At 48.3% G+C, this 27,735-nt stretch overlaps 1 protein-coding gene across 1 annotated transcript in view; it reads left to right on the top strand.

Moving 5' to 3' along the window:
• The window catches only part of FCHSD1 (FCH and double SH3 domains 1), a 190,170-nt gene that overhangs the window by 144,946 nt on the left and 17,489 nt on the right, over window positions 1-27,735 (top strand). Inside the window, exons 12-14 of the mRNA XM_063928610.1 lie at window positions 3,874-3,978; window positions 5,196-5,357; window positions 11,544-11,672. Of these exons, the coding sequence (XP_063784680.1) occupies window positions 3,874-3,978; window positions 5,196-5,357; window positions 11,544-11,672 (396 nt within the window). The remainder of the gene's footprint in view (window positions 1-3,873; window positions 3,979-5,195; window positions 5,358-11,543; window positions 11,673-27,735) is intronic.

The raw sequence follows: 27,735 nt of genomic DNA, 5'->3' as shown, positions 1-27,735 counted from the left end.
CTGCTGACACACTCCAGCCACAAGAGGTCTAGCATTGTCTTGCATTAGGAGGAACCCAGGGCCAACCGCACTAGCATATGGTCTCACAAGGGGTCTGAGGATCTCATCTCGGTACCAAATGGCAGTCAGGCTACCTCTGGCAAGCACATGGAGGGCTGTGCGGCCCCCCAAAGAAATGCCACCCCACACCATTACTGACCCACTGCCAAACCGGTCATGCTGGAGGATGTTGCAGGCTGCAGAACGTTCTCCTCGGCGTCTCCAGACTCGTCTGTCACATGTGCTCAGTGAGAACCTGCTTTCATCTGTGAAGAGCACAGGGCGCCAGTGGCGAATTTGCCAATCTTGGTGTTCTCTGGCAAATGCCAAACGTACTGCATGGTGTTGGGCTGTAAGCACAACCCCCACCTGTGGACGTCGGGCCCTCATACCACCCTCATGGAGTCTGTTTCTGGTCGTTTGAGTAGACACATGCATATTTGTGGCTTGCTGGAGGCCATTTTGCAGGGCTCTGGCAGTGTTCCTCCTGTTTCTCCTTGCACAAAGGCGGAGGTAGCAGTCCTGCTGCTGGGTTGTTGCCCTCCTACAGCCTCCTCCACATCTCCTGATGTACTGGCCTGTGTCCTGGTAGCGCCTCCATGCTCTGGACACTACGCTGACAGACACAGCAAACCTTCTTGCCACAGCTCGCATTGATGTGCCATCCTGGATGAGCTGCACTACTTGAGCCACTTGTGTGGGTTGTAGACTCCATCTCATGCTACCACTAGAGTGAAAGCACCCCCAGCTTTCAAAAGTGACCAAAAAATCAGCCAGAAAGCATAGGAGCTGAGAAGTGGTCTGTGGTCACCACCTGCAGAACAACTCCTTTATTGGGGGTGTCTTGCTAATTGCTTATAATTTCCACCTGTTGTCTATTCCATTTGCACAACAGCATGTGAAATTGATTGTCAATCAGTGTTGCTTACTAAGTGGACAGTTTGATTTCACAGAAATGTGATTGACTTGTGTTTTTCAAGTGTTCCCTTTATTTTTTTGAGCAGTGTGTATGTGTGTGTGTGTGTGTGTGTGTGTGTGTGTGTATATATATATATATATATATATATATATATATATATATATATATATTCACAGTCGGCGGCACTCGTAAATTATCAGGCAAAGACAGGGATGTGCACATCCCTGTCTTTGCCTGATAATTTACGAGTGCCGCCGACTGTGAATATATATTTGGAGTACCCTGCATGTGGGACCCCTACGGAAGGCACCGGACCATTGTAATCTCTGACTGTGTGTGCTGCCTACCTGGACATTTATATATATATATATATATATATATATATATATATATATATATATATATATATATATATTGTAAATGCTGATTTACATACAGGACTAAAAAGCATAAACCTTAAACACACTTGATACACTTTAATATTGAGCCGCTGCGGCCGCAGTAATTAACCTTTCACCTTTATATTATTTACAAACCTTACGTACACAAGGTCGCACAGTGTACGCACTCTGCGTATGTACGCCGAAAGGGCGTAGGGACTACACAGTTTGTGTACACAGGCCTATACGCTATTAGCACAATGCAGCAGCCCGAGTGGCTGTAAATACACTTTAAACCTTAGCAAGGAAATGGAACACAACACCAATTGTAATTCAAAACTAGGTTGGGGTCTAACCCACCAACGGTTCTTTAATTGCAGGGGGTAACAATATAAACAATACAATACAATAGAATAATGGCTACAGTCAATGGTACATACGTGTTTGGTTTTCTCGCCTGCGCTACCCAGTCTGGTCCTCAGTCATCTGGATAGATAACCTTTAGAGTCTGTGTGTGACCAGGCATGCAGCTGGCTCTTTATACAATCTTCCAAAACCTAACACAATTGATACTGTAATCTCTTTGTCCATTGGACACAGGGATGGTCATTTACAGTACAGGAGAGGTCATAGGTTGGTTTGAATAGGTGGGTGATGTCTGTTCCAAATGCACTTGTGGGTGGTCTCCTCTGGGTTCCCACCGCATACTAAATGTACAGTAAATACAGTTTATATTTATATTCTGCTCCTGTGCATAACTATTTGCAGGAACGTGTGATCTTCTGCAAACCAACACCGGAATATTTCCCTTAAAATACCCTACAGCTGGATACCAAACACCACCTTATAAGCTTGTTCTGTCCCCTCCTATCCTGTAAAGGTTAATCCCTTTGTTTTGATACCATTTAAACTGTTGTAACTTGCTGGTGTGGTGCAGGAAGACTATGTGTACATTGTGCACTATTTGGATTAAATATGTAATGTGTTTTGATAGCTTTTCCATGCGTTCACAAACTCTACCGTAAATACTCATATCACGAGCTAATGCGCAGGACCGCGGGAGCGACCATGCGCAAATTGCAAATATGCGCACGCACGGCAGAACAAGTACACGCACGGAGGCCATCTGTGTGTAGTTTGTCCGTGATGTGTGTACTGCAATATTTTTCGACTTCGACAATATATATATATATATATATATAAAACGTGTAAATACTTTCAGTGCTAAACCAGTGAGATGACAGTATAAAACAACAATACGTGTTAAAATAAAGTGTAAAATAATGTCCCCTTTGTACGTGATCAATGATCCGTGCTTAGTGCCTAGGATAATCCAAACATAAAAGACCGCAAAAGCTCCTTGTTAGTAAGGCCACCAACTCCTTCAAATCTGAAAAATATACAAAAAAACAAGAGCGCCTTCTAGTGCAACAACGTGGTATTCGACACCAAGTGCATGATTGAAGCTATAAGTGAACCCATACCCTGTGTCAAAAGTTATTATGCTTATCTCATGTCTTTAAGAAGATCCTCATAAGGTCACGGATTCTTTTTCATAGGTTTTAATGAGATCCAGGGCACATAAAAACAAACATACATAGTGTAAAACTATTAACAAAAGTAGAGCACCATTATTTAAATGAATGCCCGTACATTAGAGAAAGGTAAAACTGCTTATCTGAACATCTGCATGCCAAATAGTACCCAACGCGTTTCGTCCGGATGGAGCTATGTCCTCTCCTTAGGACTACCTCAGGGGTAATGGTTCACTTATAGCTTTAATCACGCACATGGTGTGGAATACCACGTTATTCCACTAGGAGGCATTCTTGTTTTTTGTATATTTTTCATATATAGCGTCCCCCGAAAAATGCTTGGGGCTGCAGGTATACAGTAGGTCTCTACACCAGCTGCTTCTCCCATGGGCAGCTTTACGTAGCTTGCTCCTGAGTTAGTAGCCTCAATGGGTTCGGTATACTTTTCCGCCACTCGGGATGCCGAATATCAGTATACCGACAACTGCATCCCGAGCGGTGGAATCATGGCAGGGGGGGTGAGCGCAGCTGAGCCCCTTGGGGGCTCGTGGTGAACTTTGCTCGCCATAGTTTCTATTCTCCCTCTATGGGTTGTCGTGGACACCCATAGAGGGGGAATCGCCTACATCGCCGGTATACCGGCGGTGGTATGGTACTCCCATCAGGATCCCGGCATCTGTATTTGACCGTCGGGATTCCGACGATCGGTATGCTACCGCATACCGCCTCAAGAGTCTTTTTGTGTTAATCTCTGAAGGAAAAATTGGAAATACTGTAAACAAAGACATTTTGTGATCAGTGTGTTCAATATAAAATGTACATCACAATATTAGATGCCGTTACTATATTTCTAAAATTAGTTCCTCTGAGCAGTAACAGACATCCATGCGAGCGAAGCTGCGGACAAGCGCTAGTATATATACTGTGTGATGAGCGTGTGCATGACAGAACAGAAAGATGCTTAGGTTTATGCATACCACAGTAACTTTTATTTCTATAGATCCTGCAAAGGCTGGAAATCAGGCAAAAGAATGCACCAGAAAAGGAGATCCCCAGTATGGACCTAAAGATAGAGGAAGTAAAGGAAAGTGTGCGGAAGGCTGAGGTATGTGCACATATACTGTACAAGACTTCTCAGCCACTCATGTGACTTACCCTGTGGAGGTAATTCAAAGTTGATCGCAGCAGCAAATTTGTTAGCAGTTGGGCAAAACCATGTGTACTGCAGGGAAGGGGGGCAGATATAACATGTGCAGAGAGAGTTAGATTTGGGTGTGGTGTGTTCAAACTGAAATCTAAATTGCAGTGTAAAAATAAAGCAGCCAGTATTTACCCTGCACAGAAACAAAATATCCCACCCAAATCTAACTCTCTCTGCAAATGTTATATCCCCCCCCCCCTGCACTGCACATGGTTTTGCCCATCTGCTAACAGATTTGCTGCTGCGATCAACTCTGAATTACTCCCAGTGTCTGCTTTATTATAATGACCGTATAAAAGATATAGTTACACCAAACAGTGTGATAGAATATAGTCGTATGTTATTTGCATTTCCACAAAAACATTTTTTGGTCTGTACTTAACTAACCTTTTTACATTTATTATCTGCCACAAACTCACACGGACACTTAAACAGACTCGCGTAGACACACTGCGGTTCCTTTACGACCCTACAAAAGTGCAGACTAACAGAGCACGAACAATGGGGGTCATTCCGAGTTGTTCGCTCGTTATTTTTTTCTCGCAACGGAGCGATTAGTCGCTAATGCGCATGCGCAATGTCCGCAGTGCGACTGCGCCAAGTAAATTTGCTAAGAAGTTTGGTATTTTACTCACGTCATTACGAGGCTTTTTCTTCGTTCTGGTGATCGTAATGTGATTGACAGGAAGTGGGTGTTTCTGGGCGGAAACAGGCCGTTTTATGGGAGTGTTTGAAAAAACGCTACCGTTTCTGGGAAAAACGCGAGAGTGGCTGGAGAAACGGAGGAGTGTCTGGGCGAACGCTGGGTGTGTTTGTGACGTCAAACCAGGAACGACAAGCACTGAACTGATCGCACTGGAAGACTAAGTCTCGAGCTACTCAGAAACTGCACAGAGAAGTCTTTTCGCAATATTGCGAATCTTTCGGTCGCAATTTTGATAAGCTAAGATTCACTCCCAGTAGGCGGCGGCTTAGCGTGTGCAAAGCTGCTAAAAGCAGCTTGCGAGCGAACAACTCGGAATGAGGGCCAATGTGACAATTTATTTAGAGGGTTCAAGTGCTTTACGGATTTACCCTTTGCTGCTCTGGGTTTATTTACATTATTGATTTTTGTGTATTAGGTCAGCAAGGTAAAAGCTGATGCACGGGTGAAGTTGTTGCGGCAGATTGGGGTGGATGTAGATACCTGGCTGTCTGGTGCCATGACCCAAGCCGATGAAGAGCTGGAACAGGAGAGACGCCTGAGCGAAGCCCGGATGTCTAATGGAGATATTTCATCCACAGTAAGTTGTTAAGTTAGTTGTTTTTGGCGCTATCACTAGCACTGCAAATCGGGGGTGGATCATTGGGGTCAACAGTCAATAGGTCGACCACATATGGTCGACATGCAGTAGGTTGATTGGGTCATTGGGAAAACAGGATCAAAAGGTCAACACGAAATAGGTAGACACTACAAAAGATTTACAGGTACAAAAGGTCGACAGTGAAAAGGTTGACATGGAAACAAAATGGTCGACACAAGTTTTTTGCTGGGTTTTTTTTTTGTGTGTGTCATTTTGTATGTTTAACCATATGTAAGTAAAATTTAGTGGAAATGTGTACCCTCGCGGGCCCGCATCAATCGCCTTACTTTGGGCAAGGTAACTGTTCCCGGTCGTAATGCACGTGGATGAAAAATGATTAAAAAGTTTTAAAAATTATAAAAAAAATAAAAATAATTGTGGTCGACCATATGAGTGTTGACCATTTGAACCTGTCGACCGTTTGCACCTGTCATCCAGGAACCCATGCAAATCTGGGTGTAGCCCTGACATACGGGGGGATGCCCAGCACAGGGCTAGTCTGGCCCGCGCTCACCCCTCCCCTACCACCGCAGAAGTACAAAAGCATTTTTGTACTTTTGTACTTCAGGAGTAGCTCCCGGCCAGCGCAGCTCCTGCGCGCTGGCCGGCAGCAACTCGTCGCTGCCCGGGTAGCAGCGTCTGCCTGTGACATCACGCAGCCACTGCGGCCCGGCACGGTCCGGCCACGCCCCCTAAACAGCAACTTAATGCCACTGTCAGCCATGCGCCGGGGAACTGTGGCGCATGTGCACTTCTGACCTAAACGCTGCGCTGCGATGAACTGCAGCGTGCGATTAGGCCAGAATGACCCCTACGTGCAGTGCAGGGGGGCAGATATAACATGTGCATAGAGAGTTAGATTTGGGTGGGGAGTGTTCAAACATCTAAATTGCAGTGTAACAATAAAGCAGCCAGTATTAACCCTGCATAGAAACTAAATAACCCACCCAAATCTAACTCTCTCTGCACATGTTATATCTGCCTCCCCTGCAGTGCATATGGTTTTGCCCATCTGCTAACAAGTTTGCTGCTGTGATCAGGTCTGAATTAGGCCCTGTTTCCACAATTTGATCAAAACATTTAAGCTTGCAGCCCTTCGTAAAGGGAACCCTGATCTCTCAAGTCAACGCACTAGCCCAGTGGTTTCAAAACTTTTTTGAATCACGGCGCCCTAGAATATCAGAATTTTTTTCATGGCACCCCTAGGCCAAAAATTTCTTATTGAGAAATTTTGAAAGAAATATTACATTAAGTAGATCGCGTTTATATGTCATCCTTAGGGTCAGTTGTGTGGTGAGGGACAAGATTTGCTTCTGTTTGGCCACATATTTTATGACTGGCAGCCACCAGCACTGGTATTGCCTATTATTTTGACCATGTATAAGTTGAATTGGTCCTGGACCACCAACCCAGGGCACCCCTGCAAGTGTCCCGAGGCACCCCAGGGAGCCACGGCACACAGTTTGGGAACCTCTGCACTAGCCTATATGTAAGTAAGTTATAGTGAAATGCACTGTCCTCCCAGGTACATCTAAGGTACATCTAGACAAGGGCTGGCTTATGAGCCACACCCAACTAGACTTTATATAGCCTTGATTGAAAGCAGTCATGACAACACAAGGCAAAATTCTAAAAGAAAAGAAATATGCCGCAGTCTGTTTTACCTGGATTGTACATGGTACCAGCTACGTAGAAATTTTAATGCCATATATGTATCTAAAACCGAAATACAAATGTTGTTGGTGATATCACTAGCTCCACAAATATGTCTGTGTCTAGAAAATACATGCATGGGCATTTTGTTCATAAAGCTTCCAGCCTGTCGCCAGGGGACCCCAATCTCTGCAAATATGCCCAATACACTATATTTCCATATGACATCACCCTGAGATATTCTGTTTTATCCTGTTATGGGCGTCACAGGATTGGACGCTTGTGTTTCTGTTACTAATTGGACAAAATTAGATCCCATTAAATGCTCTGTATACAAGTGTGTCTCCATGGTGATCAGCAAGAAAGTAGCGTAATGTCATTCATATTAAAGATAACACACCCTTATTAATGCTCCTGGCAACAAGACCGCAACAATTACTTGGAAAGTCATGCTTTAAAAGCTGTAGAAATAACCGCAAAAATCAGGAAATAAAAATGCTATAGTTTTTTTTCATCTGAGAGTTACAGTAATGCTGGGTACACACTGACAGATATATTGGCAGATCAGTGGATCTGCAGATATATCTATAGCCGGATCGGGCAGTGTGTTGTGCATACACACTGCCTGATCCGTCGTGACTGACGTCACGAACTGGGCGGGCATTTACTTGCGCCCGCCCAGTTCAGCCGTCAATCACCGCTGTCTGCTGCAGCATGTGTACGGGCGGTCGGCTGACCACCCGTACACACAAAGCGATGCACCAATATATATCGGTAGATATATTGGTCATCATGTGTGCTGCAGGGCCGATGCAATATGTCTGTGAACGGCGGCTTCACAGACATATCATTGGTACACACTGGCTGACGGGCCCGCGATATATTGGCCAGTCAATAGAACGGCCGATCTATTGGCCAGTGTGTACCCAGCATTAGTCTTAAACTGGGAACACACTGGCAGATATACAGTATCTGCAGTTCAATCGATCTGCAGATATATCTGCCAAAAGTGGTTGTTCATACACACAGAAAGATGCACCAATATATCTGCAGATATATTGGCCATCAGCTGTGCTGTACAGCAGATGCAATATATCTAAAGACGTACTTCAGAGATATTGCTTGTACACTCCTGCAGATCAGCAAAAGATATATTGGCCATTCAATTGATTTGCCAATGTATCTGCCAGTGTGTACCCAGCATTAGGTTATACTGAATGTCTGCCTTCAACTGTATGTACTGCGGTGTTTTAATGTGGTCTGTGATCTGTAGAGGGGCCAGTGTGTGCACTGTAATAGCTAGTACAGGAGTGGCCAGACTTTTGGAGTTGGCGATCTACTTTGAAAGCTGAAAAGCTTTTATGAACAACCTGGGTGGGACATTAGCCTGAAAGAAGAGGCGTGGTGTAACAAAAAGGGGGCGTGGCCTCACTGCACGGGAAGTAGTGAAAGAAACACATTGCCCCACACAGGAAATAAAAATGGTCCACCACAAAAAACAAAACTTAAATTAAATTGCCTCAGCCCTCCTCCCTCCCCCCTTCCCTAAAATGTCTGACCTTTCAGACTGGAACTCCCAGTCCTTCCTTGCCCTCAGCCATGGCAGGTCCACCAGCATAACAAAGAAAAAACGGCTGCGCTGTGTGTCAGGAGATGATGTGTATAAAGAGAGCCAACATGTGAAAAATTAACAATATTTAATATGATTAATATGATTAAAAAACCAATAAATGAACATGTATGAACCGATCACATGGAATAAAACACACCTTAAAAACTCAGGAATAAAATAAACTCTGTGAGGGCGTTATATGAAGATTCAGGACCCAATATTGGCAAGTGTCCGTTATCCATAGGCTAGATAGCCATAACATAAATTGATTGCCAGTAAATGAGCACAGAAAGTTCCAAATGGTCTGTGTGCTTGCAGAAGTTGGATATAATGGGTAGAAGGTATTTACCTCTCCAGTGGGCTGGGCGAGAGTCGGGCGTCCCCGACTAACCGTCCTGCAATGCCCACGTCCACACGGCGGCGGGGAGGGATGGAGATCTCTGGAAGAAATAACTGGCTGTAGAGACGTGACGTCCAGCGGTCGCTCTCAAAGAATTTTGCAGCCAGATAAAGAATCGTTCCTAGTCCGTGCAAGCAACACCTGTGGCTACCTGAGCGAGGTGTGTGGAGGGCGGGAGCTGACGCGTTTCGTCACATACCATGTGACTCTTTGAAAAAGTCACATGGTATGTGACGAAACGCGTCAGACCCCGCCCTCCACACACCTCGCTCAGGTAGCCACAGGTGTTGCTTGCACGGACTAGGAACGATTCTTTATCTGGCTGCAAAATTCTTTGAGAGCGACCGCTGGACGTCACGTCTCTACAGCCAGTTATTTCTTCCAGAGATCTCCATCCCTCCCCGCCGCCGTGTGGACGTGGGCATTGCAGGACGGTTAGTCGGGGACGCCCGACTCTCGCCCAGCCCACTGGAGAGGTAAATACCTTCTACCCATTACATCCAACTTCTGCAAGCACACAGACCATTTGGAACTTTCTGTGCTCATTTACTGGCAATCAATTTATGTTATGGCTATCTAGCCTATGGATAACGGACACTTGCCAATATTGGGTCCTGAATCTTCATATAACGCCCTCACAGAGTTTATTTTATTCCTGAGTTTTTAAGGTGTGTTTTATTCCATGTGATCGGTTCATACATGTTCATTTATTGGTTTTTTAATCATATTAATCATATTAAATATTGTTAATTTTTCACATGTTGGCTCTCTTTATACACATCATCTCCTGACACACAGCGCAGCCGTTTTTTCTTTGTTATATTGTTCCTTTGCTCACTCCACATAGTGTTCTCGGCACGCGCAGTTTCTCAGGAGGTGTACCTAATTAGGAATGCTTAAACTATTCATCTGCCATATTCTATAGGCGCTGTTTAGCAGTTAAGTGTGTTGTTCTGAGGTCCACCAGCAGCCTCACTGCGGCAGGCGGCTGTCGTTACCGCCATGCCCGCCGTCCTGGTTTGTAAGATGGTCTTGCCGACAGCAGGTTCCAGTACACTCATGTTTTTGGGGCCCCCTATCCCTTCCAAGTAGGTACGGGCCAGTCGTCCATTGACTCATCCCCCCTGTCTCTCTCCAGCCTTAACCCTGTTTTTCCAGCCTTATCCCCCTGTGTCTCTTCATCTCCAGCCATCCACTCATCTCACCTGTGTCTCTCAGACTCACCCCCCAATTTCTCTTAGCCTTGCCCCCTGTTTCTCAGCGTCATTCCCAACCCTGTGTCTCCCAACCTCTCCCTCCCCATGTCTCTCAGCCCTCTCTGTCTCTCAGCCTCACCTCACTGCATCTCTGTCTCCCCATCCCTCTCTGTCTCTCAGCCTCCCCCCTGTGTCTCAGCCTCACCCTCAAGTCTGTCAGCCTTACTCCCCACACTGTCTCTCAATCTCCCCATGTGTCTCTCAGCCCCCGTCCTACTGTGTATATCAGCCTCCCCTCTGTCTCTCAACATCCGCCTGTGTCTCTCAGCCTCCCCATGTCTCTCAGCCTCTCTATCCCCCTGTGTGTCTCAACCTTCCCCATGCCTCTCAGCCTTCCCTGTGCCTCTCATACTTCCTTGTGCCTCTCAGCCTCCCCCTGTGCCTCTCAGCCTTACTCTGTATTTCTCAGCCTTCCCTTGTGTCTCTCAGCCTACCCCCATCCCTTCCCTTATGTCTTTTTATCTTCAGCCTTCCAAACCCCCTCCCAACCCATGTCTCCCCACACCACACTTCTCTAGTGCTTCATGATGGTGCTGCTCCGTTTTTACGGATGGCTCGGCTCCTCTGCTCTCTAGCAACGTTCTGAAACTTTATTTATCAAAACAAACAATATTGTGCCACCTGCCGGCGGCCGCCCGGGCTCCTTCTCTATCTGCCTTTGCCTTTGCACTGCTGAATGCAGTGCAGTACAGGCAAGGGGGTCACATGAACTAGTCTCCTGAGATGCCTGTGATCCGGGGGCCCTTGGAATCTCTGGGCCCGGTACAAGTGTCCCTTTTGTACCCCCTGTCGTTGGGTCTGAGTATAAGTAAGTTTCTTAGCACGTTTGGCCAAACATACATGCGCACCTACCATGTCAGGATGAACCTCGTCGGGTGGGTCCCTTACAATCCTAATACTGACACAAAATATAAATTTATCCTGGACTTACCTGTCAGAAATAAGCAAATTAATTAATTACTTAATCAATTACTAAAAAGTGTGCCTCAAAAACGTATGCAGAATATTAGACGTTTGTGATATTTGGTTCAATATATGCAAAATTATCAAAAATTTTTGGTTCCTTCCCGACCTATTGCATTGTAGCCCAATTTATCTCCCCCTGAGAACCTACAAGACTAGCAGGGCCACGGCATCCCACTGTGCTCTGGTATGCCATCCGCCACTTATGGGATTTTTATTGACGTATTTCCTTCTGTTCCCAGATGGATGACTTTGATTTCTCAGAGTTTGAGGATATAGATGATGATGGCGACATATTTGAAGAATCCAATCTTAATTTGAGTGGGTCCCGGACATACCCATCACCATGCCAAGTGTTGTATGGCTATAAGGTAGGCACCATGCACACCAATGGACAGTTACAGCTGCATCGGTGCCTGTAACAAGACAGTGGTCTCAGAAAAACTATTGGAGACAACAAAACGTTGATTATGAAACACATCATGTTGTTTGCTAACATAAATGACTGATTATTGAAATCTAATAATGGGGGAGATGTATCAAATATTGGAGAGAGTTAAATTGGGGACTTGTTTTACAGGTTGTATTTGAAAAATGACAGGAGATGATTGGTTGGTACTTTATCTCTCTCCTAGCTTATAGGCATCTCCTTCTTAGAATGCAAACTACGAAGAAAACAACGCGATGCGTGGGCACGCCGGTCGAATCTCACGTCTTAAGATAGTATGTGCTGCACTTAATATTTATCGAATCGTGGTGCGATCGCATGTGTTTTTAAAACACATGCTATATATTGCACTGCGATGTGCGATGGGCACCCGCTCACTCGGCGGTGACGTGCCCATCACGTGATTACCATGCGATCTATCGCATGATCGCATGGTACTCACTTTGGCAGTTCAGGTGTGATTTCATCGCACCTGAACTGCCGGTGCGATGCCCCGCGATGTCGCGGGGCATCGCACAAATGTATGGGCACCATAATAAGTATCTTCTTTGTAGTAATGCAATTTTCTCTGACGTCCTAGTGGATGCTGGGAACTCCGTAAGGACCATGGGGAATAGCGGCTCCGCAGGAGACTGGGCACAAAAAGAAAAGCTTTAGGACTACCTGGTGTGCACTGGCTCCTCCCCCTATGACCCTCCTCCAAGCTTCAGTTAGATTTTTGTGCCCGACCGAGCTGGGTGCAATCTAGGAGGCTCTCCTGAGCTTCTTAGGAAAAGTTAGTTTTAGGTTTTTTATTTTCAGTGAGACCTGCTGGCAACAGGCTCACTGCATCGAGGGACTAAGGGGAGAAGAAGCGAACCTGCCTGCTTGCAGCCAGCTTGGGCTTCTTAGGCTACTGGGCACCATTAGCTCCAGAGGGACCGAACACAGGCCCAGCCTCGGAGTCCGGTCCCAGAGCCGCGCCGCCGGCCCCCTTACAGAGCCAGAAGCTAGAAGAGGTCCGGAAAATCGGCGGCAGAAGACATCAGTCTTCACCAAGGTAGCGCACAGCACTGCAGCTGTGCGCCATTGCTCCTCATGCACCACACGCTCCGGTCACTGATGGGTGCAGGGCGCCCTGAGCAGCAATATAAACACCTTGGCTGGCTAAATTACATCACATATAACCCCCAGGGCTATATGGATGTATATTAACCCCTGCCAGATTCCGAAAAAAAGCGGGAGAAAAGTCAGCCGAGAAGGGGGCGGAGCCTATCTCCTCAGCACACTGGCGCCATTTTCCCTCACAGCTCCGCTGGAAGGACGTCTGCCTGACTCTCCCCTGCAGTCCTGCACTACAGAAAAGGGTAAAACAAGAGGGGGGGGGGGGCACTAATTAGGCGCAGTATAATATACACAGCAGCTATAAAGGGAAAAACACTGTTTGGTGTTATCCCAACATATATATAGCGCTCTGGTGTGTGCTGGCATACTCTCCCTCTGTCTCCCCAAAGGGCTAGTGGGGTCCTGTCCTCTATCAGAGCATTCCCTGTGTGTGTGCTGTGTGTCGGTACGACTGTGTCGACATGTATGAAGAGGAAAATGATGTGGAGGCGGAGCAATTGCCTGTACTGGTGATGTCACCCCCTAGGGAGTCGACACCTGAGTGGATGAGCTTATGGAAGGATTTACGTGAAAGTGTCAGCTCTTTACAAAAGACAGTTGATGACATGAGACAGCCGGCTACTCAGCTGGTGCCTGTCCAGGCGTCTCAAAGACCATCAGGGGCTCTAAAACGCCCGCTACCTCAGATGGTAGATACAGACGCCGACACGGATACTGACTCCAGTGTCGACGATGAAGAGACGAATGTGACTTCCAGTAGGGCCACACGTTACATGATTAAGGCAATGAAAAATGTTTTACACATTTCTGATAGTACAAGTACCACTAAAAAGGGTATTATGTTTGGTGAGAAAAAACTACCTGTAGTTTTTCCTGCATCTGAGGAATTAAATGAAGTGTGTGATGAAGCGTGGGTTTCTCCCGATAAAAGACTGATAATTCCTAAAAAGTTATTGGCATCATACCCCTTCCCGCCAGAGGATAGGGCACGTTGGGAAACACCTCCTAGGGTGGATAAAGCGCTCACACGCTTGTCAAAACAGGTGGCACTACCGTCTCCGGATACGGCCGCCCTTAAGGAACCTGCTGACAGAAAGCAGGAGAATATCCTAAAATGTATATACACTCACACGGGTGTTATACTGCGACCAGCAATCGCCTCAGCCTGGATGTGCAGTGCTGGGGTGGCTTGGTCGGATTCCCTGACTGAAAATATTGATACCCTGGATAGGGACACTATATTACTGACTATAGAGCATTTAAAAGATGCGTTTTTATATATGCGTGATGCACAGAGGGATATTTGCCGACTGGCATCAAGAGTAAGTGCGCTGTCCATATCTGCCAGAAGAGGGTTATGGACGCGGCAGTGGTCAGGTGATGCTGATTCCAAAAGGCATATGGAAGTATTGCCTTATAAAGGGGAGGAGTTATTTGGGGTAGGTCTATCGGACCTGGTATCCACGGCAACTGCTGGGAAATCCACATTTTTACCCCAGGTAGCCTCTCAACATAAAAAGACGCCGTATTATCAGGCGCAGTCCTTTCGGCCCCATAAGGGCAAGCGGGCGAAAGGCTCCTCATTTCTGCCCCGTGGCAGAGGGAGAGGAAAAAGGCTGCAGCAAACAGCCAGTTCCCAGGAACAGAAGCCCTCTCCCGCTTCTGCCAAGTCCTCAGCATGACGCTGGGGCTCTACAAGCGGACTCAGGCACGGTGGGGGCCCGTCTCAAGAATTTCAGCGCGCAGTGGGCTCACTCACAAGTGGATCCCTGGATCATTCAAGTGGTATCTCAGGGGTACAAATTGGAATTCGAGGCGTCTCCCCCTCGCCGTTTCCTAAAGTCTGCCTTACCGACGTCTCCCTCCGACAGGGAGGCGGTATTGGAAGCCATTCACAAGCTGTATTCACAGCAGGTGATAATCAAGGTACCCCTCCTGCAACAGGGAAAGGGGTATTATTCCACGCTGTTTGTGGTACCGAAGCCGGATGGCTCGGTGAGACCTATTCTAAATCTAAAATCTTTGAACACTTACATACAGAGGTTCAAATTCAAGATGGAGTCACTCAGAGCGGTGATCGCGAACCTGGAAGAAGGGGATTATATGGTGTCTCTGGACATCAAGGATGCTTACCTCCATGTCCCAATTTACCCTTCTCACCAAGGGTACCTCAGGTTTGTGGTACAGAACTGCCACTATCAGTTTCAGACGCTGCCGTTTGGATTGTCCACGGCGCCCCGGGTCTTTACCAAAGTAATGGCCGAAATGATGATACTCCTTCGAAGGAAGGGAGTTTTAATTATCCCTTACTTGGACGATCTCCTGATAAGGGCAACATCCAAGGAACAGTTGGTAGTCGGAGTAGCACTATCTCAAGTAGTGCTGCGGCAGCACGGTTGGATTCTCAATATCCCAAAATCACAGCTGATCCCGACGACTCGTCTTCTATTCCTAGGGATGATCCTGGACACAGTCCAGAAAAAGGGGTTTCTCCCGGAAGAGAAAGCCAGAGAGTTATCCGAGCTAGTCAGAAACCTCTTAAAACCAGGCCAAGTATCAGTGCACCAATGCACAAGGGTCCTGGGAAAAATGGTAGTTTCCTACTAAGCAATCCCATTCGGCAGATTCCACGCAAGAACATTCCAGTGGGACCTGCTGGACAAATGGTCCGGATCGCATCTTCAGATGCATCAGCGAATAACCCTGTCCCCAAGGACAAGGGTGTCTCTCCTGTGGTGGTTGCAGAGTGCTCATCTTCTAGAGGGCCGCAGATTCGGCATTCAGGACTGGGTTCTGGTGACCACGGATGCCAGCCTGCGAGGCTGGGGAGCAGTCACACAGGGAAAAAACATCCAGGGCTTGTGGTCAAGCCTGGAGACATCACTCCACATAAATATCCTGGAGTTAAGAGCCATTTACAATGCTCTAAGCCAAGCAAGACCTCTGCTTCAAGGTCAGCCGGTGCTGATCCAGTCGGACAACATCACGGCAGTTGCCCACGTAAACAGACAGGGCGGCACAAGAAGCAGGAGGGCAATGGCAGAAGGATTCTTCGCTGGGCGGAAAATCATGTGATAGCACTGTCGGCAGTGTTCATTCCGGGAGTGGACAACTGGGAAGCAGACTTCCTCAGCAGGCACGACCTCCACCCGGGAGAGTGGGGACTTCACCCAGAAGTCTTCCACATGATGATAAACCGTTGGGAAAAACCAAAGGTGGACATGATGGCGTCCCTCTTCAACAAAAAACTGGACAGGTATTGCGCCAGGTCAAGGGACCCTCAAGCAATAGCTGTGGACGCTCTGGTAACACCGTGGGTGTACCAGTCGGTGTATGTGTTCCCTCCTCTGCCTCTCATACCCAAGGTGCTGAGAATTATACGGCGGGGAGGAGTATGAACTATTCTCGTGGCTCCGGATTGGCCAAGAAGGACTTGGTACCCGGAACTTCAAGAGATGCTCACAGAGGACCCGTGGCCTCTACCTCTGAGAAGGGACCTGCTCCAGCAGGGACCCTGTCTGTTCCAAGACTTACCGCGGCTGCGTTTGACGGCATGGCGGTTGAACGCTGGATCCTAAAGGAAAAAGGCATTCCAGACGAAGTCATCCCTACTTTGATAAAAGCCAGAAAGGATGTAACCGCAAAGCATTATCACCGCATCTGGCGGAAATATGTTGCGTTTTGCGAGGCCAAAAAGGCCCCGACGGAGGAATTTCAACTGGGTCGATTCCTGCATTTCCTGCAAGCAGGAGTGTCTATGGGCCTAAAATTAGGATCCATTAAGGTCCAGATTTCGGCCCTGTCGATTTTCTTTCAGAGAGAACTAGCTTCAGTGCCTGAAGTCCAGACGTTTGTTAAGGGAGTGCTACATATACAGCCTCCTTTTGTGCCTCCAGTGGCACCCTGGGATCTGAATGTTGTTTTGGATTTACTAAAATCACATTGGTTTGAACCACTCAACACTGTGGAATTAAAATATCTCACATGGAAAGTGGTCATGTTGTTGGCCCTGGCTTCAGCCAGGCGTGTGTCCGAATTGGCGGCTTGATCCTGTAAAAGCCCTTGCCTGATTTTTCATACGGACAGGGCAGAATTGAGGACTCGTCCTCAATTTCTCCCAAAGGTGGTGTCAGCGTTTCATCTGAACCAGCCTATTGTGGTACCTGCGGCTACTAAGGACTTGGAGGACTCCAAGTTGCTGGACGTTGTCAGGGCCCTGAAAATATATGTTTCCAGGACGGCTGGAGTCAGAAAATCTGACTCGCTATTTATCCTGTACGCACCCAACAAGCTGGGTGCTCCTGCTTCTAAGCAGACTATTGCTCGCTGGATTTGTAGTACAATTCAGCTTGCGCATTCTGTGGCTGGCCTGCCACAGCCAAAATCTGTAAAAGCCCACTCCACAAGGAAGGTGGGCTCATCTTGGGCGGCTGCCCGAGGGGTCTCGGCTTTACAACTCTGCCGAGCTGCTACTTGGTCAGGGTCAAATACTTTTGTCAAATTTTACAAATTTGACACTCTGGCTGAGGAGGACCTGGAGTTTTCTCACTCGGTGCTGCAGAGTCATCCGCACTCTCCCGCCCGTTTGGGAGCTTTGGTATAATCCCCATGGTCCTTACGGAGTTCCCAGCATCCACTAGGACGTCAGAGAAAATAAGAATTTACTTACCGATAATTCTATTTCTCGTAGTCCGTAGTGGATGCTGGGCGCCCATCCCAAGTGCGGATTATCTGCAATACTTGTACATAGTTATTGTTAACTGATCGGGTTATTGTTGTTGTGAGCCATCTATCCAGAGGCTCCTCTGTTATCATGCTGTTAACTGGGTTCATATCACAGGTTGTACGGTGTGATTGGTGTGGCTGGTATGAGTCTTACCCGGGATTCAAAATCCTTCCTTATTGTGTACGCTCGTCCGGGCACAGTATCCTAACTGAGGCTTGGAGGAGGGTCATAGGGGGAGGAGCCAGTGCACACCAGGTAGTCCTAAAGCTTTTCTTTTTGTGCCCAGTCTCCTGCGGAGCCGCTATTCCCCATGGTCCTTACGGAGTTCCCAGCATCCACTACGGACTACGAGAAATAGAATTATCGGTAAGTAAATTCTTATTATCTTTATAGAGAATGCTTACCAGAGTTGCAGGGCTCCTGGAACTTGAAGGGAGAGATAGAGATGAGGCAGCAGCAGCTCAGCCTCATCTCTTACACTGTCGGACACTGCCTGTACAGATGGGCGGTGCTACACTGTGGCCAATCAGACCACATAGAACAGAGAAATGTGAGGCATGCCTTACAGTGAGGGTGTGTGTGAGCTCTGATGGACAGCTCGGATTGGTCATGTGACCAATCCAGGAAGTGAAGAAGGGCAGACACCGGAGCTGAGCAGCATGGCAGGGGAGGAGGGAAATGGGGACCCGCAGTGCCAGCAGCAGCTACCTGTGCACAGTGACTGGGGTTAGTAGCTGCCAATACCTAGTGTGTGTGTGTGTGTGTGTGTGTGTGTGTGTGTGTGTGTGTGTGTGTGTGTGTGTGTGTGTGTGGGCATCTGTAGTGAGTGTGGGGACAGGTCTGTGTGTGTGTGTGCCATCTGTAATGAGTGCGGGGACAGGTGTGTGTGTGTGTGTGTGTGTGTGTGTGTGCCATCTGTAATGAGTGCGGGGACAGGTGTGTGTGTGGCATCCGTAGTGAGTGCTGGAACAGGTGTGTGTGTGTGTGTGTGTCATCTGTAGCGAGTGCGGGGACAGGTGTGTGTAGCATCTGTAGTGAGTGCAGGGACAGGTGTGTGTGGCATCTGTAGTGAGTGCGGGGACGTGTGTGTGTGGCATCTGCAGTGAGTGCTGGGACAGGACTCTGTGTGTGTGTGTGTGTGTGTGTGGCATCTGTAGTGAGTGCGGGGACAGGTGTGTGTGTGGCATCTGTAGTGAGTGTGGGGACAGGACTCTGTGTGTGTGGCATCTGTAGTGAGTGTGGGGACTGGACTCTGTGTGTGAGTGTGTGTGTGGTATCTGCAGTGAGTGCGGGGACAGGTGTGTGTGTGGCATCTGTAGTGAGTGTGGGGACTGGACTCTGTGTGTGAGTGTGTGTGTGGTATCTGTAGTGAGTGCGGGGACAGGTGTGTGTGTGGCATCTGTAGTGAGTGCGGGGACAGGACTATGGTGGTCATTCCGAGTTGTTCGCTAGCTGTTTTCGTCTGCAGCGCAGCGATTAGGTAAAAAAAGCGGCACTTCTGCGCATGCGTGGGTGGCGCAATGCGCACGCGCGACGTACTTTCACAACAGCCGGTGCAGTCTCACACAAGGTATAGCGACGCAGTTCATTCGCACTGCTGGCCGCAGAGTGATTGACAGGAAGTGGGTGTTTCTGGAAGGTAACTGACCGTTTTCGGGGAGTGTGTGTAAAAATGCAGGTGTGTCAGATACAAACGCAGGCGTGGCTTGCCGAACGCAGGGCGTGTTTGTGGCGTAAAAATGGGAACTAAATAGTCTGAAGTGATCCCAAGCTAGGAGTAGGTCTGGAGCTGCTTGGAAACAACACAATCTTTTTTTGTAGTCGTGCTGCGATCCTTTCGTTCGCACTTCTGCTAAGCTAAAATACACTCCCAGAGGGCGGCGGCTTAGCGTCTGCACGGCTGCTAAAAGCAGCTAGCGAGCGAACCACTCTGAATGAGGGCCTATGTGTGTGTGGCTACAGTAGTGACACGTAGTGTACATATATGTTCCTGCTCTCCCTCCCCAGGTGCTACTAACTGATTACTGTATTGCCCTGTGTAACCTGCTGCACCAGGCCAGCGGTGTTCTGCAGATGAGGGGGCAATGGGGGCACCTTACCCAGAAGTTAGTGTCCACCAGTTTACTCACATCACTAGGGTGATGGCTGTGACCTGGCTATTACTGTATGTATGTTCTCCCTGTGTTTGTATGGATGTAGTGCAGGGACATAAGCGTTAAATTGTGTAGGGGGTGAAACAGGCTCCTGGCATTGAGAGCCTCCACCATTTCTCCCCAGCCTCTGACCTCACCGCACGTCACTGTTGTCAGGCAGCAAAATGACAGCACTCCTCCTTTAAAGAGCTTATCTAATATGGTCTCATGACCCCTCACACAAATAAAGCACATTTTATGTTTGCTGAATAAATAATAGTCCTGAGACGTCTGTTAATTCATCAGGAACTTGTGCACTTTCTTGTTAATCTGTAAAGCAACCTAGGCCGATATTATGTGGTACTTTAGCTCAGGTAATTAATGGGAGTAGCTCCGGGCTGTAACGCGGGAGGCTATTCAGTCAGCCTCCCGACTTTTCCAGACAGGCATGATAATACCTCTTAACTTTGTGTGTTAGCTGGTGCTAATGCACAAAATCTTTTCATCGATTCCTGCATTAACAGGTCCGCAGGACCCCATATATCCCGTGGAATCAGGAATTTTCTTTCACCATCCTGGCAAGGAAAAATAATCCCTGAAGCTGCCAGCTTTCAGAGCTAATTGAAGTGCCGCGGTAATTGAATATCGTCCCTAGTCATAGTTGTGGAAACAAAACTACCTTCCTGGTGGTATTCTCAGCCCCTCTGGTGACAGCGCTGCTCCTCTCCGTCATTATACACCGAACACTCCTGCATGCTGGCGCGGGGGGGCAAGCATAACAAAGCCCCTTTGCAGGATCGCTGCGCTCGCCACTCACGAGTGGGAATAGTCCCTGTTGGTCACATAACTACATCCCGTCTGCAGGGCTGTTCCACAAAATGCTAATTTTTATTAGTTACTAACATAACTGAATATTATATGAAAGCAGGGGGAAACATTACATGTGGGCCAGACCACCTCCGGGGCCCACCTCCCCTGCACCCAGCTCACACTACCAGCACCGGCCCATAATTGCTTAACTTAGTGTTCATGCAAGGTTGTTGTGCCATGACAGAAAAGTGCGCCCTGTCTGCCCCCAGCTGTATGAGTTGGAGGAGGTTTTCTGCTGGGGCTCAGATCCCACTGTTCCTGCAGAGATCTCCATTTTCATTTTCAGCCATACATGGAATTTCAGCTCCTCTGTCAGATATACGAATTTAGGGCACTGCTGTGTGGAATAGTCTGTATTGGGGACACTGCTATGAGGCCTGTTGTGTATGGGGGCATGGTTGTGTAGTATATTATGAATTTGGGGCACTGCTATGTGGCATATTATGAATTTGGGGCACTGGGGCACTGCTGTGTGGCATATTATGAATTTGGGGCACTGCTGTGTGGCATATTATGCATTGGGGACACTGCTGTGTGGCATATAACAAATTTGGGGCACTGCTGTGTGGCATGTTATGAATTTGGTGCACTGGGGCACTGCTGTGTGGCATATTATGCATTGGGGACACTGCTGTGTCGCATATAACAAATTTAGGGCACTGCTGTGTGGCATATTATGGGTTTAGGGCACTGCTGTGTGGCATATTATGCATTGGGGACACTGCTGTGTGGCAAATAACAAATTTAGGGCACTGCTGTGTGGCATATTATGGGTTTAGGGCACTGCTGTGTGACATATTCTATTCATTATTATGAATTTGGGGACACTGCTATGAGGCCTATTGTGGATGGGGACACTGCTGTTTGGCATTTTATACATTGGAGGCACTTCTAGCTAGAATATTATTAGGAGGTATATTCTAATTTCTCTGACGTCCTAGTGGATGCTGGGAACTCCGTAAGGACCATGGGGAATAGCGGCTCCGCAGGAGACTGGGCACAAAAGTAAAGCTTTAGGACTACCTGGTGTGCACTGGCTTCTCCCCCTATGACCCTCCTCCAAGCCTCAGTTAGATTTTTGTGCCCGACCGAGCAGGGTGCAATCTAGGGGGCTCTCCTGAGCTTCTTAGAAAAAGTTAGTTTTAGGTTTTTTATTTTCAGTGAGACCTGCTGGCAACAGGCTCACTGCATCGAGGGACTAAGGGGAGAAGAAGCGAACCTGCCTGCTTGCAGCCAGCTTGGGCTTCTTGGCTACTGGACACCATTAGCTCCAGAGGGACCGAACACAGGCCCAGCCTCGGAGTCCGGTCCCAGAGCCGCGCCGCCGGCCCCCTTACAGAGCCAGAAGCAAGAAGAGGTCCGGAAAATCGGCGGCAGAAGACATCCGTCTTCAACAAGGTAGCGCACAGCACTGCAGCTGTGCGCCATTGCTCCTCAGGCACACTTCACACTTCGGTCACTGAGGGTGCAGGGCGCTAGGGGGGGGCGCCCTGAGCAGCAATATAAACACCTTGGCTGGCGAAAATACACCACATATAACCCCCAGGGCTATATGGATGTATTTTAACCCCTGCCAGAATTCAGCAAAAAGCGGGAGAAAAGTCAGCCGAGAAGGGGGCGGAGCCTATCTCCTCAGCACACTGGCGCCATTTTCCATCACAGCTCCGCTGGAAGGACGTCTCCCTGACTCTCCCCTGCAGTCCTGCACTACAGAAAAGGGTAAAAAAGAGAGGGGGGGCACTAATTTGGCGCAGTTTGATAATATCAGCAGCTATAAAGGGAAAAACACATTATATAGTGGTATCCCTGTGTATATATAGCGCTCTGGTGTGTGCTGGCATACTCTCCCTCTGTCTCCCCAAAGGGCTAGTGGGGTCCTGTCCTCTATCAGAGCATTCCCTGTGTGTGTGCGGTGTGTCGGTACGATTGTGTCGACATGTTTGAGGAGGAAAATGATGTGGAGGCTGAGCAATTGCCTGTAATAGAGATGTCACCCCCTAGGGAGTCGACACCTGAGTGGATGGGCTTATGGAAGGAATTACGTGACAGTGTCAGCTCTTTAGAAAAGACAGTTGACGACATGAGACAGCCGGCTACTCAGCTTGTGCCTGTCCAGGCGTCTCAAAGGCCATCAGGGGCTCTAAAACGCCCGTTACCTCAGATGGCAGACAGACGCCGACACGGATACTGACTCCAGTGTCGACGATGAAGAGACGAATGTGACTTCCAGTAGGGCCACACGTTACATGATTGAGGCAATGAAAAATGTTTTACATATTACTGATAATACAAGTACCACTAAAAAGGGTATTATGTTTGGTGAGAAAAAACTGCCTGTAGTTTTTCCTGCATCGGAGGAATTAAATGAAGTGTGTGATGAAGCGTGGGTTTCCCCCGATAAAAAACTGATAATTCCTAAAAGGTTATTGGCATCATACCCTTTCCCGCCAGAGGATAGGGCACGTTGGGAAACACCCCCTAGGGTGGATAAAGCGCTCACACGCTTGTCTAAACAGGTGGCACTACCCTCTCCTGAGACGGCCGCCCTTAAGGAACCTGCTGACAGAAAGCAGGAAAATATCCTAAAATGTATATACTCACACGGGAGTTATACTGCGACCAGCAATCGCCTCAGCCTGGATGTGCAGTGCTGGGGTGGCTTGGTCGGATTCCCTGACGGACAATATTGATACCCTAGACAGGGACAGTATATTACTGACTATAGAGCATTTAAAAGATGCATTTCTATATATGCGTGATGCACAGAGGGATATCTGCCGACTGGCATCAAGAGTAAGTGCGCTGTCCATTTCTGCCAGAAGAGGGTTATGGACACGACAGTGGTCAGGGGATGCGGATTCCAAAAGGCATATGGAAGTATTGCCTTATAAAGGGGAGGAGTTATTTGGGGTAGGTCTATCAGACCTGGTAGCCACGGCAACTGCTGGGAAATCCACATTTTTACCCCAGGTAGCCTCTCAACATAAGAAGACGCCGTATTATCAGGCGCAGTCCTTTCGGCCCCATAAGGGCAAGCGGGCAAAAGGTTCCTCTTTTCTGCCCCGTGGCAAAGGGAGAGGGAAAAGGCTGCAGCAAACAGCCAGTTCCCAGGAACAGAAGCCCTCTCCCGCCTCTGCCAAGTCCTCAGCATGACGCTGGGGCTTTACAAGCGGACTCAGGCACGGTGGGGGCCCGTCTCAAGAATTTCAGCGCGCAGTGGGCTCACTCGCAAGTGGACCCCTGGATCCTTCAGGTGGTATCTCAGGGGTACAAATTGGAATTCGAGACGTCTCCCCCTCGCCGTTTCCTAAAGTCTGCTTTACCGACGTCTCCCTCCGACAGGGAGGCAGTATTGGAAGCCATTCACAAGCTGTATTCACAGCAGGTGATAATCAAGGTACCCCCCCCTGCAACAGGGAAAGGGGTATTATTCCACGCTGTTTGTGGTACCGAAGCCGGACGGCTCGGTGAGACCGATTTTAAATCTAAAATCCTTGAACACTTACATACAGAGGTTCAAATTCAAGATGGAGTCACTCAGAGCAGTGATTGCGAACCTGGAAGAAGGGGATTATATGGTGTCTCTGGACATCAAGGATGCTTACCTCCATGTCCCAATTTACCCTTCTCACCAAGGGTACCTCAGGTTTGTGGTACAGAACTGTCACTATCAGTTTCAGACGCTGCCGTTTGGATTGTCCACGGCACCCCGGGTCTTTACCAAGGTAATGGCCGAAATGATGATACTCCTTCGAAGGAAGGGAGTTTTAGTTATCCCTTACTTGGACGATCTCCTGATAAGGGCAAGATCCAGGGAACAGTTGGAAGTCGGGGTAGCACTATCTCAGGTAGTGTTGCGGCAGCACGGTTGGATTCTCAATATTCCAAAATCGCAGCTGATCCCGACGACACGTCTTCTATTCCTAGGGATGATCCTGGACACAGTCCAGAAAAAGGTGTTTCTCCCGGAGGAGAAAGCCAGGGAGTTATCCGAACTAGTCAGAAACCTCCTAAAACCAGGCCAAGTGTCAGTGCATCAATGCACAAAGGTCCTGGGAAAAATAATGGCTTCCTACGAAGCAATCCCATTCGGCAGATTCCACGCAAGAACTTTCCAGTGGGATCTGCTAGACAAATGGTCCGGGTCGCATCTTCAGATGCATCAGCGGATAACCTTGTCACCAAAGACAAGGGTGTCTCTCCTGTGGTGGTTGCATAGTGCTCATCTTCTGGAGGGCCACAGATTCGGCATTCAGGACTGGGTCCTGGTGACCACGGATGCCAGCCTGCGAGGCTGGGGAGCAGTCACACAGGGAAGGAATTTCCAGGGCTTGTGGTCAAGCCTGGAGACATCACTTCACATAAATATCCTGGAGCTAAGGGCCATTTACAATGCTCTAAGCCTAGCAAGACCTCTGCTTCAAGGTCAGCCGGTGTTGATCCAGTCGGACAACATTACGGCAGTCGCCCACGTAAACAGACAGGGCGGCACAAGAAGCAGGAGGGCAATGGCAGAAGCTGCAAGGATTCTTCGCTGGGCGGAAAATCATGTGATAGCACTGTCAGCAGTGTTCATTCCGGGAGTGGACAACTGGGAAGCAGACTTCCTCAGCAGGCACGACCTCCACCCGGGAGAGTGGGGACTTCATCCAGAAGTCTTCCACATCATTGTAAACCGTTGGGAAAAACCAAAGGTGGACATGATGGCGTCCCGCCTCAACAAAAAACTGGACAGGTATTGCGCCAGGTCAAGGGACCCTCAGGCAATAGCTGTGGACGCTTTGGTAACACCGTGGGTGTACCAGTCAGTGTATGTGTTCCCTCCTCTGCCTCTCATACCCAAGGTTCTGAGAATTATAAGACGGAGAGGAGTATGAACTATACTCGTGGCTCCGGATTGGCCAAGAAGGACTTGGTACCCGGAACTTCAAGAGATGCTCACAGAGGACCCGTGGCCTCTGCCTCTAAGAAGGGACCTGCTCCAGCAAGGACCCTGTCTGTTCCAAGACTTACCGCGGCTGCGTTTGACGGCATGGCGGTTGAACGCCGGATCCTGAAGGAAAAAGGCATTCCGGAGGAAGTCATCCCTACCCTGATCAAAGCCAGGAAGGATGTAACCGCAAAGCATTATCACCGCATTTGGCGAAAATATGTTGCGTGGTGCGAGGCCAGGAAGGCCCCAACGGAGGAATTTCAACTGGGTCGATTCCTGCATTTCCTGCAAACAGGAGTGTCTATGGGCCTCAAATTGTGATCCATTAAGGTTCAGATTTCGGCCCTGTCGATTTTCTTCCAGAAAGAACTGGCTTCAGTTCCTGAAGTTCAGACGTTTGTCAAGGGGGTGCTGCATATACAGCCTCCTTTTGTGCCTCCAGTGGCACCTTCGGATCTCAATGTAGTTTTGGGGTTCCTCAAATCACATTGGTTTGAACCACTTAAATCTGTGGATTTAAAATATCTCACATGGAAAGTGGCCATGCTGTTGGCCCTGGATTCGGCCAGGCGAGTGTCAGAATTGGCGGCTTTATCCTGCAAAAGCCCCTATCTGATTTTCCATTCGGACAGGGCGGAATTGAGGACTCGTCCTCAGTTTCTCCCTAAGGTGGTGTCAGCGTTTCACCTGAACCAACCTATTGTGGTGCCTGCGGCTACTAGGGACTTGGAGGACTCCAAGTTGCTAGACGTTGTCAGGGCCCTGAAAATATATGTTTCCAGGACGGCTGGAGTCAGAAAATCTGACTCGCTGTTTATCTTGTATGCACCCAACAAGCTGGGTGCTCCTGCTTCGAAGCAGACTATTGCTCGTTGGATTTGTAGTACAATTCAGCTTGCACATTCTGTGGCAGGCCTGCCACAGCCAAAATCTGTAAATGCCCATTCTACAAGGAAGGTGGGCTCATCTTGGGCGGCTGCCCGAGGGGTCTCGGCTTTACAACTTTGCCGAGCAGCTACTTGGTCAGGGGCAAACACGTTTGCTAAATTCTACAAATTTGATACCCTGGCTGAGGAGGACCTGGAGTTCTCTCATTCGGTGCTGCAGAGTCATCCGCACTCTCCCGCCCGTTTGGGAGCTTTGGTATAATCCCCATGGTCCTTACGGAGTTCCCAGCATCCACTAGGACGTCAGAGAAAATAAGAATTTACTTACCGATAATTCTATTTCTCGTAGTCCGTAGTGGATGCTGGGAGCCCATCCCAAGTGCGGATTGTCTGCAATACTTGTACATAGTTATTGTTAACTAAATCGGGTTATTGTTGTTGTGAGCCATCTTTCCAGAGGCTCCTCTGTTATCATGCTGTTAACTGGGTTCAGATCACAAGTTGTACGGTGTGATTGGTGTGGCTGGTATGAGTCTTACCCGGGATTCAAAAATCCTTCCTTATTGTGTACGCTCGTCCGGGCACAGTATCCTAACTGAGGCTTGGAGGAGGGTCATAGGGGGAGGAGCCAGTGCACACCAGGTAGTCCTAAAGCTTTACTTTTGTGCCCAGTCTCCTGCGGAGCCGCTATTCCCCATGGTCCTTACGGAGTTCCCAGCATCCACTACGGACTACGAGAAATAGAATTATCGGTAAGTAAATTCTTATTTTTACTAATGTGGAGCATATTATTAATTGGGTGCACTTATGTGTCATAATTATGAATTGGGGGCTTTGCTGTGAGGCATATTGTGAATTTGGGACATCATTCTGTGGCATAACACCAACTGGGGCAATGATGTGTGTAAATGTGGTTGTATGTGAACTTGGGGCACTGTGGCATAATGTGCTTTTAGGGGCACTACAATGTGTCACAAGCTGAAGGAAGCATATGCAATAACAAAAACAACATTATTCCAAGTAAGTACTGCAATCAGAAATGTTCTTATAAAACTAAAGTAAGATATAAGAACCAGTGACGTAACTTCATCCCAGTTGCTCGGAGGCAAGATCAATCTTAGTGCCCCCCCCCCCAAGCACCATGATATATTTAAAGAGCAAGATAAACTGGGTACACACTAGACGATGTGGGTAGCGATGTCATCAGCGCGGCAGGTCCCGGCGGCCAGGCAGGTATCAGCAAGTGCATACACGCTTGCCGATGCCAGCGAAGAGTGATGGCGGGTCTGGGTTAGCGGGGGCCATGCAGCCGCCCTCACTGGCGATAATGCCGC

The sequence above is a fragment of the Pseudophryne corroboree genome, chromosome 6, assembly GCF_028390025.1.
Source record: "Pseudophryne corroboree isolate aPseCor3 chromosome 6, aPseCor3.hap2, whole genome shotgun sequence".
NCBI lineage: Eukaryota > Metazoa > Chordata > Amphibia > Anura > Myobatrachidae > Pseudophryne > Pseudophryne corroboree.
This window is presented reverse-complemented; position numbering and strand designations above follow the sequence as displayed.